At 36.4% G+C, this 15,505-nt stretch overlaps 1 protein-coding gene across 1 annotated transcript in view; it reads left to right on the top strand.

The window, feature by feature from the left end:
- Window positions 1–15,505, top strand: part of LOC136874573 (uncharacterized) — a 198,353-nt gene that overhangs the window by 70,161 nt on the left and 112,687 nt on the right. The window contains exon 11 of the mRNA XM_067148209.2: window positions 9,548–9,734. Within this exon, the coding sequence (XP_067004310.2) occupies window positions 9,548–9,734 (187 nt within the window). The remainder of the gene's footprint in view (window positions 1–9,547; window positions 9,735–15,505) is intronic.

Genomic DNA, 15,505 nt, shown 5'->3' with positions numbered 1-15,505 from the left:
AGGCTGTGGAAAATCAACATTTGCTGGTAGAAACATATGGTGAACATGCTTCATCAATTAGAACATGTGAGACATAGTTTCGACAATTTAAACATGGTGATTTCAATGTGAAATACAGTGCGCACTCTGGTAGCGCTATTGTGTATTATGAACTCTTGAAGCCCAGCAAAACCATTAATGCACAATGCTGTCACCAACAAATGATTAATTTAAATCACTCATTGATTGAAAGATGACCGGAATGGGCCAGAAGACATAGCAACGTGATTTTGTTACAGGACAATGCGCCATCGTCACAGCAAAACCAGTGATAGACACCTTGAATTCCGCACCTGCTGTACTTCCCCGACCTGGCACCTTCTGACTATCACCTCTTTGCATCAATGGGGCACGCGCTTGCAGAGCAGCACTTCAGCAATTTTGAGGAAGTTCGAAAATGGCTGGACGAATCTTTTGCCGCAAAAGACAAGCAGTTTGCCTAGCATGGTATTCATAACTTACCTGAAAGATGGGTGTTGTAGAAGCCGACAGCCAATATTTTGAATAAACAAGAAATTAATTTCCCTTGAAAATTACATGTTTTCTTTATCACAAAAACCGGCAAAAACTTATGCATACACCTGCTATATTGACCTATAAGGTTCCTGTATGTTCGTCCTGTGTCCCTCATCTTTTGCCAGCTGTGTTAATCTTTATGTCTCTCCCTGTCTTTATACAGCTTTCTTTGTATTCTACACTTCCTACATCAATACTGAACATCTGTCAAAGTGGTCCCTCAATGAGTATAGAAGCCTGCCTTTCTAAAAAAGCTAGAAAGCAGAAGTGAACTCACTGTGGGATGATAAGAATTGAAATGATGATTTCAAAAACATTCCAAGTCCACATTTTTACCAAATCAGGCTTTTTACTGCATGTTCATTGTATGAAATGGACTACATCCATTGACAAGAAAACTATCCAACTTTGCATTTCACTTCCATGTATAATGACAACTGAATTTTATAATCAAGGACTTGGGAGGTTCTTGAACTCAACTTCTGTCTTGCATAGCACTGCTGCTACCAAATAAAGGATGAGTGCAAGTGATAAAGAAGAAATTTCCTGTGCATTGCTTAGAAACAGAAGAACTTATTGATTTCAAAGAAGATTTCAAGACACTTTAAATCCAGCATAACCAAAAACAAAGAGAGGTTTTGTGTTACAAAGTATAAACTTTTCACATTTGATAGTCGCCATGTGAATGAGGATAGCATAGATAAAACAATGAATGGGATGATACCAGATTTAACTGCCATAGGCGACCTGTGCATCGTAAAGAGGATGAAATTATGATGAAGATAACACATGCACCCATCCCGTGTCAGCGAAATTAACCATTAATGGTTAAAATTCCCGACCTTGTCAGGAATTGAATCCTGGATCCTTGTGACCAAAGGCCAGCACACTAACCATTTAGCCATGGAGCTGGACACTATTTTTTTAATAAGAAACAGTTTTTTGTTTCTGTTGAAAAGTTTTAGTCTCTGGACTTGGGATGTTTTTTGAAATCACTGTTTCAGTTGGATACAGAAGAACTTAAATTGATGACGGGGGAGCCTATTCGAAGACAGCACTATATGAAGATGTGGATGAAGATGTGGAGATTGTCCTTGTCATTCCTTGCTATTACTTGTAACTCATTATTTTTATTCGTACAGTGTTAGAAGAGACTGCAGTGTTTGAGAAGTAAGTTACGGTATCATATTTCATGACCCATTCCAATGATCCAGGAAAGAAGAGAAAAGAGATAGATTTAGAAGAATTGAGAGAGAGCCAGAATTGGGAAGTAATTAAGTAAAACTAATCAAATTACTTTTAAGGATTATATTCTTAGTAATTTTTACTTGTAATCATTAATTTTTACAAAATTTAATATTTACTTCTAATTTACTTCTTGAAATGAAATTGTAATAGTTAAATTCTAGTAAATGATATTCCTGGCAGAACAGCATACCTGCCAAGTTTACGAAACAAAAATCAGGAGATTTTGATATGAAAATCAGGAGAAATCAGGAGATACAGTTGTTCAAAACTACTTATTCTACATGTCTTGTGCAATACAGGAGTACTATGGTATATAACACTTATTATCTCAAATCCCGACTGTTGCTATACAAGGCTATAAGGCTAAAAATTACACATCCCTATTCCCTCACAGGGAGTATGTGAGTGAGATGATTGGTCTGTGATAAGCCTTCCGAAAATAATATGAACTCATGCTCCACCCGTGTGGATCAGTCATGCACTTAGATGCCATTACTTACAAATGCATAGATTATTATATTGCATCACGCACCTGCACAATTATGTGAAGCGCAAATCTATTTTTATCAATTAATAAATTAGAATTGTCTCCAAATGGTTCCTAAAATCTCTAGAAAAGTCAATAGTCGCTATTTTTGAAATTCTGTCACTAAATAATCGGTACTAAAAAAAACTCCAAATCTAGTGACTAGTCTTTAGAATTGACTAGACTGATTTGAACGAACACGAGCATAACATGCGAGAACGAGAGATTGACAATCGATATACGTGTTGCAATATACTGGTTTCAATAAACATCGCACATTCGCATGCATTTCTCGTATTAATAAACGTCAATATTTCATTTGAAAGCGGCCAATGAGCAAAGAACTTCCGGCCACTGGCGTACAAAACTGAAATGGCGGGATTTGAAAACAAATGTTTGAAGTTCACCAAAAAATAAGCTAAATTCAAGAGAAATAATTGAATAATTGGGAGGCAGGAAAAACTGGCAAAAATCGGAAGTCTCCCACCTAAATTGGGAAAGTTGGCAGGTATGGAATAGGTATGAGTTGGATAGGATTCTGAAAACTAAGATTCATCCTGACCAACGAGGATGTTCCAATTAACTTGAAGACCAAGGTTTATAATACATGCGTGCTGTCAGTTACTATTTACAGTCTGAAAACGAAGACTCTGACTAAGGCAAGTGCTCGCAAGCTTCAGTGAACACAATGAGCCATGGAGCGACAGATGCTAGGGAACAGCCTTAGGGATAAGATCCATTCAGAGAACACCAGAAGAAGAACGAAGGTAAGAGACATCCTGGAGAGAGTAGCAAGACTAAAATGGCAATAGGTAGGACACAGAGATCAATAAGACTATAACAGGTGGACCTCTAGGATTGTTCACTGGAGACCGTGGGAACACAAGAGAGGCATTAGAATACCCCAGAAGAGATGACTCAATGACATAATGCTGTTGGCTGGAACACGCTGGTTCCAAGTGGCTCAAGACCAAAGACGATGGAAGCATATAGAAGAGGCCTACATCCAGCAGAGGATTGAAATAGGCTAGAAAAGAAGAAGAAAGAAGAACTGATACACATCACATGGAAGCAGAAATGTTAAAAGATAAATTATGATGAAGAAAATTTTTTCAGTTCTCCTACAGCACAACCAGTAGCTTCACAAGTTTTGGATGAGGCACTTTCTTACCTCTCCAGTACCTTCAAAGATATTCCAACGATGTTCTTAAAATTAAACACATGTATTCCTTCAAGCGCCCCTGTAGGTCTTACCAGTAAATACTTCTCACCCTCCCCCAAGATCTCAAGGATTAGCAATGAGAATTTTAAGAACCAATAAATTTATTCGAAGAAGTCCAGTTCCATGGCTAAATGGTTAGCATGGCTGGCCTTTCATCACAGGGGTGCTATGTTCAATTCCTGAAGGGTTAGGAATTTTAACCATAATTGGTTAATTTCACTGCACGGGTCTGGGTGTATGCGTCGTCTTCATCCTCATCATGATGGGCAGGTTGCCTAAGGGTGTCAATTCAAAAGATATGCACCTTGCAAGCCGAACTTGTCCTCGGACAGTACCAGCACTCAAAGCCATACGCAATTTCACTTCATTTGCGAAGTAAGTGGCACATAACTTCAAACGCTAAAAGTCATTGATTAAAATAAAAATTAAATTAATGGAAAAGCCCATTTTAAAAATTCTAAGGTATCATGTTTAGTCTCACCTAGTGATGATAGCCACTTAACGCCTCTGTGATAAAAAAAACAACACACACTCAAAATGAAGTAACATATTCCTTTTCCTTGCAAATTTTTGTATTATTCCAGCCTCAAGCAAAAAGAAATCAGTGATTTCCCTTAAGACTAGCATTCTGTAAAGTAATTGTAATTTTACTGATTACTTTTTGTGAAAGTAATTTGTAATCATAATTGAGCAAAATATTTCTCCAGCAATTGTAATCGAGCCCAATTACTTTTCCTTGTACTCTTCCCATAACTGGAGAGAGCCCATCCCAGGGATGACAACAGTACATGATGTGCAATTCATCCTTGTCTTACAGAGACATTACTTCATCTATTCAGGGGATTTTCACTTGCCCGGTAGCCTGCGATGTGAGCCTGTCTCCCGCCAAGCACTTTGCCGTAATGCGATGCTCGGTGCTACAAGTTCCCCTGCTTTGCAGTCTTCTGAGAGCTTCTTAATAGTATGTTTACCCCATAGCCCTGTTTCATCCTTGGAAAGAGGTAAATTGCAAAATACCAAGAAAAGACTGGAACAAGTAACAACTGCTCAGGACAGAACAGAGTACTGGAGATGGGTTTTTATCTCAGGCCAAAAAGTAGATGGGAGCAGATAAGAAGAAGAAGAAGAAGAAGAAGAAGAAGAAGAAGAAGAAGAAGAAGAAGAAGAAGAAGAAGAAGAAGAAGAAGAAGAAGAATTCACAGTAGTCTAAATCAGATGATTAGGCAGGGTATTGAGGCACAGAGTTCCATGTTTGTCAAGAAACTCTGCAACCAGCAGGGAACAACATAATATTATTAGTTTGAGGTACAGAGTTCCATGTTTGTCGAGAAACTCTGAAACCAGGAGGAAACGACATAATATTATTAGTTTTATGTCGCACTAACTACAATTTCTAGTAGGTCTTTATTTATTACACACTATGAATCCATATTGACGGTTGAACTTCTTACAAAATTGTACAAAACCATTTTAATCCTTCTAGTCAATACTATATATTTTACGTCCAAATTAAGACGAAACTTCACACATAAACAGACATGTTTTGACCCAGCATTGGGTCATCCTCAGTAATGAATTAATGAAATAAGCTTCTAAAATTTACTAAAAAGATGCACAGGAACACTACAAGAACTAGATTCACTCAATTAAAAACAGATAAGATTTGGATACACGAAGAGATCAGTTTTTTTACATAAGAAAATGTCAATGAACAACAGACTTTACGAGGCCCACTTGGAAATTACCATACTTTTAGCCCCATTAAAATAGAAATCACTATAAAAACATGTCACAAATAAACTAGAGAACACACTATTCAGTAAAGAAAATACACTTGACAAGAAATGGAACTTGTTCATAAACTCCAAAAAGCAAAGCAAAGTCATCTCCGTACAGGCCATGAAGGCCCTTGGGGGAGGCGAAGGTAAAGGCTTCCACCATTGTTAACTTCGGCTCGTGATGGGGTAGAGTGGTTAGCTCTACGCCAGGCCGCCTTTGCCCCCAAGGAATTAACCTGGTACTCATTTTTGGTGTAGGCTGAGTGAACCTCAGGGCCATAAGCACCTTCGAAAGTGGAAATCTCGTTTCTTAAATTTTACGACTTCCTGATGGGGATTTGAACCCACGTCCTTCCGGGCGAACCGAGCATGCCTTTACCACTTCGGCCAGGCAGGTCCTCATAAATACCAAAAACAGAACACAAAAAACTTTACCAATATAATCAACACAATTGAAACCAACATAAAATCCAAAGGTTTTCATCCACCAGTTATGAACATGAGTAAAGTAAGTCTTAGCAAGGACGACCTTGAAATTCTGAGTAGTGGACCCAAACATAACTGGCCCACTACCTCCAAACATGATAGTTTAATTACCACTTTAGTAGAAACAGAAATGGCAGTCAACAAATTACCTTTAGATAAACAGGAAGAGATAAAATGCATTATAAAAAACAAACTTTTACCTTATCATAAACAAGTATTTAATCATAACACAGACCGATCCATTAACATGAAAATTTAAAACCTCAAAGAAAAATTAAAAGTTAATGACCTAATAGCAACTTAATCTGATAAAGGCAATGCAATTGTAATCATGGAGAGGAACAATTATATAAATAAAACGCATGCATTTTTCACGGAAAACAAATTTGACGCAATCAAGAAGGTTCCCATAAATAACCTGCAAAAAGAATTAAAATCAATAGTCAGTAATAGTACTTTCCTTTTCAATGAATTTGAAAAGAAAAAACTCATTGCCATGAACCCTAAGTTACCCGTAGCAAAATCGTTACCAAAAATTGATAAGGCTAACACCCCTATATGACCAAATCACAATTTTAGGGGTAGCCCGATGTACAAAATAATCTCAATTTATTCAAGATTTCCTTAGTAAACATTATCACTACCAAGCAAATACAACGATAAAGAACTCCATAGAACTTTGCAAACCAATAAAACATATAAAGGTACCAGAACACAACAAGATCCTTTCATTTATGTCATCAATATGTATGCCAATATCCCCGTTAAAACCACTATAAATTTGATATGGAATAATTTAACTAAATTCAGTAAATTAAGCATTGGTGAAATAGATGAGTTCATAGGTCTATTAAAATTCTCTTTAAGTAATAATTATTTCATTTTTGAGAATAGAAACTACCAGCAGACAGGTTTACCTATGGGAGCATCGTCCTCAAGTATGTTGGCAAACATATGTATGGACCGCTTACAAAGAACAAACAAATATCATAGATAAGATCAAAGCTATAAAATACTGGACACGTTACATCGACGATGTGCTAGCCATCATAGATAGCAGCGTTAATGAAGGAAAGGAAATTTTGGAACTACTCAACAGTTTAGATCAGCAATATTAAATTCACTATGGATATGGAGAACAATAACTTGCTTAATTATTTAGGCATAACACTATCACACCATAAGACTAATTACCTGACATTTAACATTTACTGGAAACCATCTTACACTGCTAACACCATTAAACAAAATTCAATACATCCTGAAGCTCACAAAAAAGCTGCCTACAATAGCATGTTAGAAAGAGCATTGAAAATCCTGCTCTCAAAGAAAAATTTGAAAAAAGAAATCAGGACCATCTGCGAAATGGCTTTGAACAAAGGATTCAGCACAAAATTTATAAATAAGCTGATCAATAAACATACTAACTAGCCCAAAACTACTTTAACGGAAGAGTCAGAAACTAAAGAAAAATATGCCACATTCACATTTAGCAATAATATATACATAATCACCAACATCCTAAGAAAACAGAACCTAAAAATTGCTTCCAAAACCAGCAACACTAATGTAAGAATATTATTTAACTCTCGCACAGTAAATACTAGCAATAAATACACAAATTCTGGGATATATAAACTGGAATGTCAGAGATGCGGGTCAAATTATGTCGGACAAACTGGTAGGAACTTAACATAAAGAAATAAATGAACTGGATTAAAGCCACTATATACACATTTATTTAGTAATAAAGCCAAGCTCTCAGCCAAATTGCATTGGCCTTCATCAGGGTAGGAACTTCCTCATAAGATATACAGAACATTGAAGTGCTTTAAAACATAATCATTTCTCTGCCATGAGTAACCACCACAAAGACTATAATCACAATTATACTGCAATAGATCAAGATCTAAAAATTCTACAACATGAACAAAAAGGTCCACTAATCAACATTTGTGCCTTTGCTGGTGGGACCTAGTGTTTACAAGTGCACTATGTCTTCTGGTATGGGCTAGAGCAATTTTGTTACTTTCATTGATCTGTCTCAGCTTTATCCTTGTCTTTGACAAAATGAAAGTGACTGAGGTATGAGTGATGCTAGTAATGCCATTCTTTCTGCAGCAAGTCCCTGCTATGAATGGTGTGAAAATATTGCTCGTAGGGTCGGTTGGTGAATGCATTTCAGTGGGCTTGGCAGACTGATAAGTAATAGCAACTTCTGGCTCGGTGAGGAAAGCAACAGGAAACTACCTCACTCCTTATTTCCCTAGTATGCCTCTTCAGTGATGGCTAGGCCATCTATGACAGCTGATGGCGGAGCTGTTGAGGATCCAACCAGCCTTCGGGCTGATGACTAAACATACACATACTCAACATTTTAGAGAAATTTTACATCAGCATGGATCAATATAAGAATCCAGCCCTGAACTTAAATGAGATAAATGAAAAAAAGAATGTAATATGGGAAACTTTTATTCCGATCATTTGTAGTAAAAAGCAGGAACATAACTCACAATTATTACACTCGGTTTCAGTCACTGCCCCCATTATTCCCCACACTCTAATTCTCTCGCAAACCCCGCCCAATTTCCCCACTCCACTTCCTTGTAGTAAGACGTCTTGTGTCTCAACTGTGGGAGCAAGTCGGTTGAGAGCTGGACTCCAAAGTCAGAGAACATGGGTGATTCAAGCGGGCCATGTAGCGTAAGTTGATTTTTGTTCTTTATAACTTTATCTAAATGTTGTTCCTGTTACTCACCATTCTTCAAACTTATTTCAATTTGTATTATCCATTTTACAGACTAAAAATCAGACGAACTTCAAGAATGCTTATGTAAGTTATATCAGCCCCTGTCGGAACACAACAACAAAGCCAACAGTATACAGGTGCCAGTGAATCATATCAAAGGACAAAAACATTGAAACAGAAAAACCTCCAGCTCAAGACTGTTTTAACGATCAACATTACACAGTTTTTTAACTTTCATCATGATTTTTAAAAAACTTTTTAACTAACACTTCATTTTGTGCGTTCCTATGTTTTTAATTCATTATACAATTATACCCAATGTCGGGTCAAAACATGTCTATTTATGTGTGAAGTTTCATCTTAATTTGGACGTAAAATATATAGTATTGACTAGGAGGATTAAAATAGTTTTGTACAATTTTGTAAGAAGGTCTTTAATTATTTTTACTTGCCAGTTGTTGTGGGTTTTCAGGGATAGTGCTAAGTTTAGAATTTTCTTTGTTAGCCTACTGTTATCAATTCAGTGCTCTCTCTCTCCAGTCGTTTCACTCATGACTGAGTATCGTGACCCAAGGACTTTGTTTCTGTGATTTGATTGACTTCCTGTGGTTTCTGTTTCACCCAAATTTAATTTTCACGTTTAAGTCCTAGAATTTTTTTGAGGATTTTTCTGTCTTGTTATCCAGTGGTTTTTTTTTGTTTTTTTGTTTTTTTTGTTTTTTTGTTTCTGATCTTCCACTAATTATCAGAGTTATGGATACATACAATTCTTCTACTTTTACAGTTGTGTTGTAGAGTGGTAATTTTGCATTTTGTGGTACAGATTTAACTGTTCCACATGATTTTGTATGTCTTTTGTAATTTTGAAATTCTTTCTTTGTTTGCTTGTTGATTTTTCCTTGATGGTTGAATAATTTCACCTAGATACTTGAATTTATAATTGACTGTTCATAAATAGCATGTTAATTTTCTTTCTGTTATAGAAAAACCATGAAACTGACTTTCAACAAATATGTGCTTCAGTCTATCACCCAAAGAGCAGATACTGTCATTACTGAGGATTTCCTTTTCACAAATTCTGGAGTGAGCAATATTGCAGTAGAAATTTTGAATTTTCGAAGAAAGTTTAAAGAACGTAGCCGCTCTCTAGGAGATGTTTACTATGATCGAGTAAGTAAACTGTATCTTTATAAGTAGAATTTATATTTTGTCTCTCTTCTTCTTCGGTTCCCATTTCCAGTTCTCTCATGGGATGGGTTGTGAATCAAGGACCTCCATTGTTGCCTGTCTCTTCACCACAACCTTCCTAGATCCAATATTTCTTCTCTATACTTTATTGTATCCATCCCCAAGGTCTTCCCAGCAGGGACTGATGACCTAGATGTTAAGCTCCTTAAAATAATAATAATAATAATAATAATAATAATAATAATAATAATAATAATAATAATAATAATAATAATCATCATCATCATCATCATCATCATCATCATCAAGACCTTTCTTATGGTCTCTTTCCTGTCGGTTAAATACTTTCTTTGGAACTCAGTTTCTTCCATTCGCATCATATGTCCATACCATTTCAACTTGCTTGTCCCTGCCAGGCTGAGTGACTCAGATGGTTGAGGCACTGGCCTTCTGACCCCAACTTGGCAGGTTCGATCCTGGATCAGTCTGATGGTATTTGAAGGTGCTCAAATATGTCAGCCTTGTGTCGGTAAATTTACTGGCATGTAAAAGAACTCCTGCGTCTGACTCGTTGGCTGAACGGTCAGCGTACTGGCCTTCGGTTCAGAGGGTCCCGGGTTCGATTCCCGGCTGGGTCGGGGATTTTAACCTTAATTGGTTAATTCCGATGGCACGGGGGCTAGGTGTATGTATTGTCTTCATCATAATTTCATCCTCATCATGACGCGCAGGTCGCCTACGGGAGTCAAATGGAAAGACCTGCACCTGGCGAGTCGAACCCGTTCTGGAATATCCTGGCACTAAAAGCCATACGACATTTCATTTCAGAACTCCTGCGAGATTAGGCACATTGGCGTCTCCAAAAAACGTAAAGTAATTAGTGGGACGTAAAGCAAATAACAGTATTATTTATTGCTGGTTCCTGTCTAGTTCTGTAGTTTTGTAACTCCAATTCCCTTTCTAATTTCTTCATTTCTGATCTGTCTTTTCTTGTCTTCCCTATGATACTTCTTTGGAATTTCATCTCAGCTTCCCGAACTATACTGTCATACTGTTGTCATCCATGTACCTGCTGCATATGCCAATATTTGTACACGATAGGTCGAATACAGAACTTCTTTGGATTTCCTTGGAACTTCTTGGTTCCACAGTATTATCCCTCACACTCTGATAAAAGCCATTTGCTTTTTGTACTCTCACTCCAATCTCGTTAGTTATATTCCCATCTTCTGTGATTAAACTTCCGAAGTATTTGAAATTTTTTACAACTTCTATTGGTTTTCCATTTAATCCTTCCTTCCTTCCTTCCTTCCTTCCTTCCTTCCTTCCTTCCTTCCTTCCTTCCTTCCTTCCTTCCACCCTCTTGTCATCACTACTGTTTTACTCTTCCCTGTGCTTATTATTTACAAGTGATGAATTTCATACCTAGTTCTGTATTGAGTTAACAATTTTTAAAATACATTTCTTAGAAGAATATATTTATATATTGGTCCACCTGTTCAATGCAATTCTAACGTAAACCATTAAAACTAAATTGTTTGTACATTTGCAAAATCTAGTGAGAGTAGAACATGTTTTGACCTCTTCAGCTAGTATACATGGTGTAAGTGTAACTTGAAGCATTTACAGGGGATGAAGTTGCAAACGTTTGGTTCGAATGAATAGACCTAACCTCATCTTCATCTATCTTATTGACATTACGTTTCATCCTAAAATACTTGACGACATATTCTTCCACCTTATCCATCTCCAAGTAAAGCTCTTTCTCAGTCAAAGTATCATTGTGTAGCATATGGTCATAAATAATTGCGTCCTTACCTTGCAACTCTTGGAAGCGTAATTCAATCACATCCATGGTACGTACATATTAGCTCACAATCTAGATCTTCTCCACCATCCAGTAAAACTTCTAGTTCCCTGCGGATCTTGCTAAATGACCTTCAGATAAAACCATAGGATTTTTATTATTGGACCTTTATGTTTTCTTATATATATGAATGATTTGAGTAAAGAAGTGGAATCAGAGATAAGGCTGTTTGTGGATGATGTTATTCTTAATAGAATAATAAATAAGTTACAAGATTGTGAGCAACTGCAAATTGACATCGATAACATTGTGAGATGAACAGCAGGCAATGGTATGATGATAAACGGGGTTAAAAGTCAGGTTGTGAGTTTCACTAATAGGAAAAGTCCTCTCAGTTTTAATTACTGTGTTGATTGGGTGAAAGTTCCTTTTGGAGATCATTTTAAGTACGTAGATGTTAATATAAGGAAAGATTTTCATTAGGGTAATCACATAAATGTGATTGTAAATAAAGGGTACAGATCTCTGCACATGGTTTTGAGGCTATTTAGGGGTTGTAGCAAGGATGTAAAGCAGAGGGCATATAAGTCTCTGGTAAGACCCCAAATAGAGTATGGTTCCAGTGTATGGGAACCTCACCAGGATTACTTGATTCAAGAACTGGAAAAAATTCAAAGAAAAGCAGCTCGATTTGCTCTGGGTGATTTCCAACAAAAGAGTAGCGTTACAAAAATGTTGCAAAGTTTGGGCTGGGAAGACGTGGGGGAAAGGAGACGAGCTGCTCAACTAAGTGGTATGTTTATCTAGAGTATTAAATATGGTCAGTACGGACCAAACATGAGAATTATCACTTGCAATTGGTATGTTCCGAGCTGTCATTGGAGAGATGGTGTGAAATGACATTAGTAGACGAATAAGTTTGAGTGGTGTCTTTAAAAGTAGGAAAGATCACAATATGAAGATAAAGTTGGAATTCAAGAGGAAATATTGGGGCAAATATTCATTATAGGAAGGGGAGTTAGGGATTGGAATAACTTACCAAGGGAGGTGTTCAATAAATTTCCAATTTCTTTGCAATCATTTAAGAAAAGGTGAGGAAAACAACAGATAGGGAATCAGCCACCAAATGCAGATCAGTAGTGATTGACTGAGTGATTAATTTCTCCAGTTTGATTGACATGATGGTTAGATTGATGTCTACAACACTCCAGTAATAAACTGCTTACTTGTTCAGAATAAAACAACCATCGCTAATAATCTCCTGTCTGCAGCGTCATATGTTGGGAAATGAAATAAATTCGATAAACAAGAATTCAATTCTACAATCACACGACTGATTATTTTATTCGGCAAACGAGCATATCAACATAAAACAATTTTCAACACTAAGTAACTGGCAAAAACATACAAAGAGAATAAATAGCATCTCAGAGTTACACATATTAGTAAATAGCCAATATCTGGTATGCACATCCATCTTGTCATCTGATTGATCACTTAACCTGACACATGTAAACAAGTCAACTTAAAATATCCAAAATGAGAAATATGGATAAAAAATGATGGATGGAAATCCCTTAAACATCTCCCTTGGTAAATTATTCCAATCTCTAAACCCTCTTCCTATAAATGAATATGTGACCCAATTTATCCTCTTGAATTCTGACTTTATCTTCTTATTATGATCCTTCTTAATTTTAGACAGACCATAATGGTCACTTCTCCCTCTTTGTTCTCATTTTAGAATTTCATCAAAACTTTTAAACAATGCATGATTTTTTAAACTGTTAATATGTCACACTGAATTCTCTTCAAGTTTTTAAACAATAGTGCATGAAAAACTAATAGAATCAGACTGAAGAACCTCACAGTTACAGATTAACTAAGTTAACACTGAAAATAAATGGTTTCCACTAACAAAAAGAAGAAAACTTTAATTGCGTCTCACTCACTTTAATTCACGCAAAATAACCCAGCATCGTTAGAACACCACAGTGGTCAGTTGTATTGATAAATATTTATTTTGCAATGGATAAGAATAGGTTGTGTTCAACCTACACAGCATGTTGTAAAATATTTACTTTTACTAATAATTATGAGGGACTGCCTGGCCGAGGCGGAGAAGGCATGCTCGGTTTACCTGGAAGGACATGGGTTCGATTCCCCATCAGGAAGTCTTAAAATTTAAGAAACGAGATTTCCACTTCCAGAGTTGCACATGGCCCTGAGGTTCACCCAGCCTATATCAAAAATGAGTACCAGGTTAATTCCTGGGGGCAAAGGCGGCCGGGCATAGAGCTAACCACTCTCCCCCCATCAAGTGCCGAGGTTATGGATAGTGGAAGCCTTCACCTTCCACCCCTCCCAGGGCTTTCATGTCCTTTACGGAGATGACTTTGCTTTTTACTAATAATTGCTGCTGTACTTCATTTCCAGTTTTAAGTAACAGTACACCGTATACCATCTGTGTTTCATTACATTACACAGCTGATGCTAGTTGTTGATCGATAGTTGACTGTATCAGCTTTTGTTATGATATTGTCAGTGATTTTGTTCTTAAAATCTAGTATTTGTTTTTGTATTGAGAGTTTAGTTTGGCATATATTATTACTATTGGCATTGATTATTGGGATGGAAGGTTTTCTGTAAGGTATGGAGTTGAAGATGTTACTCAGTTCCTTTTTAGGTTCAAATCTTATTTCTTCTTGTTTATTTACCACCATTTTACTAATGGCTAACTCAGATTCCACTGTAGTGGTAATTACGTCATTGAGAAAGCAGAAAGATGGCCAGTTGTGTTTCAGCCCCTTGCTCAGTTTGGATTTCTCAATATCATTCAATGTCACTTTAGAGAAATTAATAACAGGAGAGCGAAACTGAACAAGTCTGTCAGAGGGAGTGTATGTTCTTTTGGCTGGAATGGTAGTGGATTTAGAGTCTTAAGAATTTTAACTTTTTCTCTACAATCTGATGTTTTTTTTATAATGTGTATTGTAGTCTATAATCAACATAAGATTGAAAAATATTCCAATGAGCATAAGAAAGAAGGTTAGTTATCTTGAGATGAGTCTCTAAAGTGACATTGAATGATATTGAGACATCCATATTGAGCAAGGGGCCGAAACACAAATGGCCCTCTTCCATCTTTCTTAATGATGTCATCACCACTACAATGGAATCCGAGTTAGCCATTAGTAAAATGTCGGTAGATAAACAAGAAGAAATGAGATTTGAAGCTACAAAGAAACTGAACAACATCTTCAACTCTATATCTTACAGAAAAACTTCCATCCCAATAATCAATGCAAATAGTAATAATATATGCCAAACTAAACTCCCAACACAAAAACAAATATTGGATTTTATGTAGTTCAGCTGTAGACTTGCTTGTAGCAAGACTTTTAATACTTTGTTTGTAGTCACTACTGATTTGCTATATCACTTTTCATGTTGTAGATTAGTTCATATTCGAGACAATGTTTGTTTTAATATGAATAGTTTCTTCCTCTCATAAAAGAGGCTCTCTAATTTTGTCATCAATATTGGAAAAGAAAAGTGCACCTATTTTTGACTATCGAGATTGAATATTTTTGCCACTTCCATTGCTCTTAGTTGAGTTGTATCATGAGTTACGACTAAAAGCTAATTTCTCAACTTAGACTGGCACTTCGATATTGATCTCAGAATATTTACCTTTTTGGTATCATGAGAAACCAGTGCACTTTTATTCATCTCTTTCAGTTTCTCCATTTGGTTGCACCAATATATGATCATGTTAGATTGACTATTACTTTGAAAACTGTGGTAAAACTATACTTCTCATTATTCAGCTCTCCATAATTTTAAAAAACAAAGAAACAAAACTTCACTTAGCAGCAGTCTATCAAAAGGAAGTTGATGGCATTGTTGCCGTTGATTCATTATATTCAAAATATAATTTTACACT

This window comes from Anabrus simplex, chromosome 5 (assembly GCF_040414725.1).
Source record: "Anabrus simplex isolate iqAnaSimp1 chromosome 5, ASM4041472v1, whole genome shotgun sequence".
In the NCBI taxonomy this organism is placed as follows: domain Eukaryota; kingdom Metazoa; phylum Arthropoda; class Insecta; order Orthoptera; family Tettigoniidae; genus Anabrus; species Anabrus simplex.
This window is presented reverse-complemented; position numbering and strand designations above follow the sequence as displayed.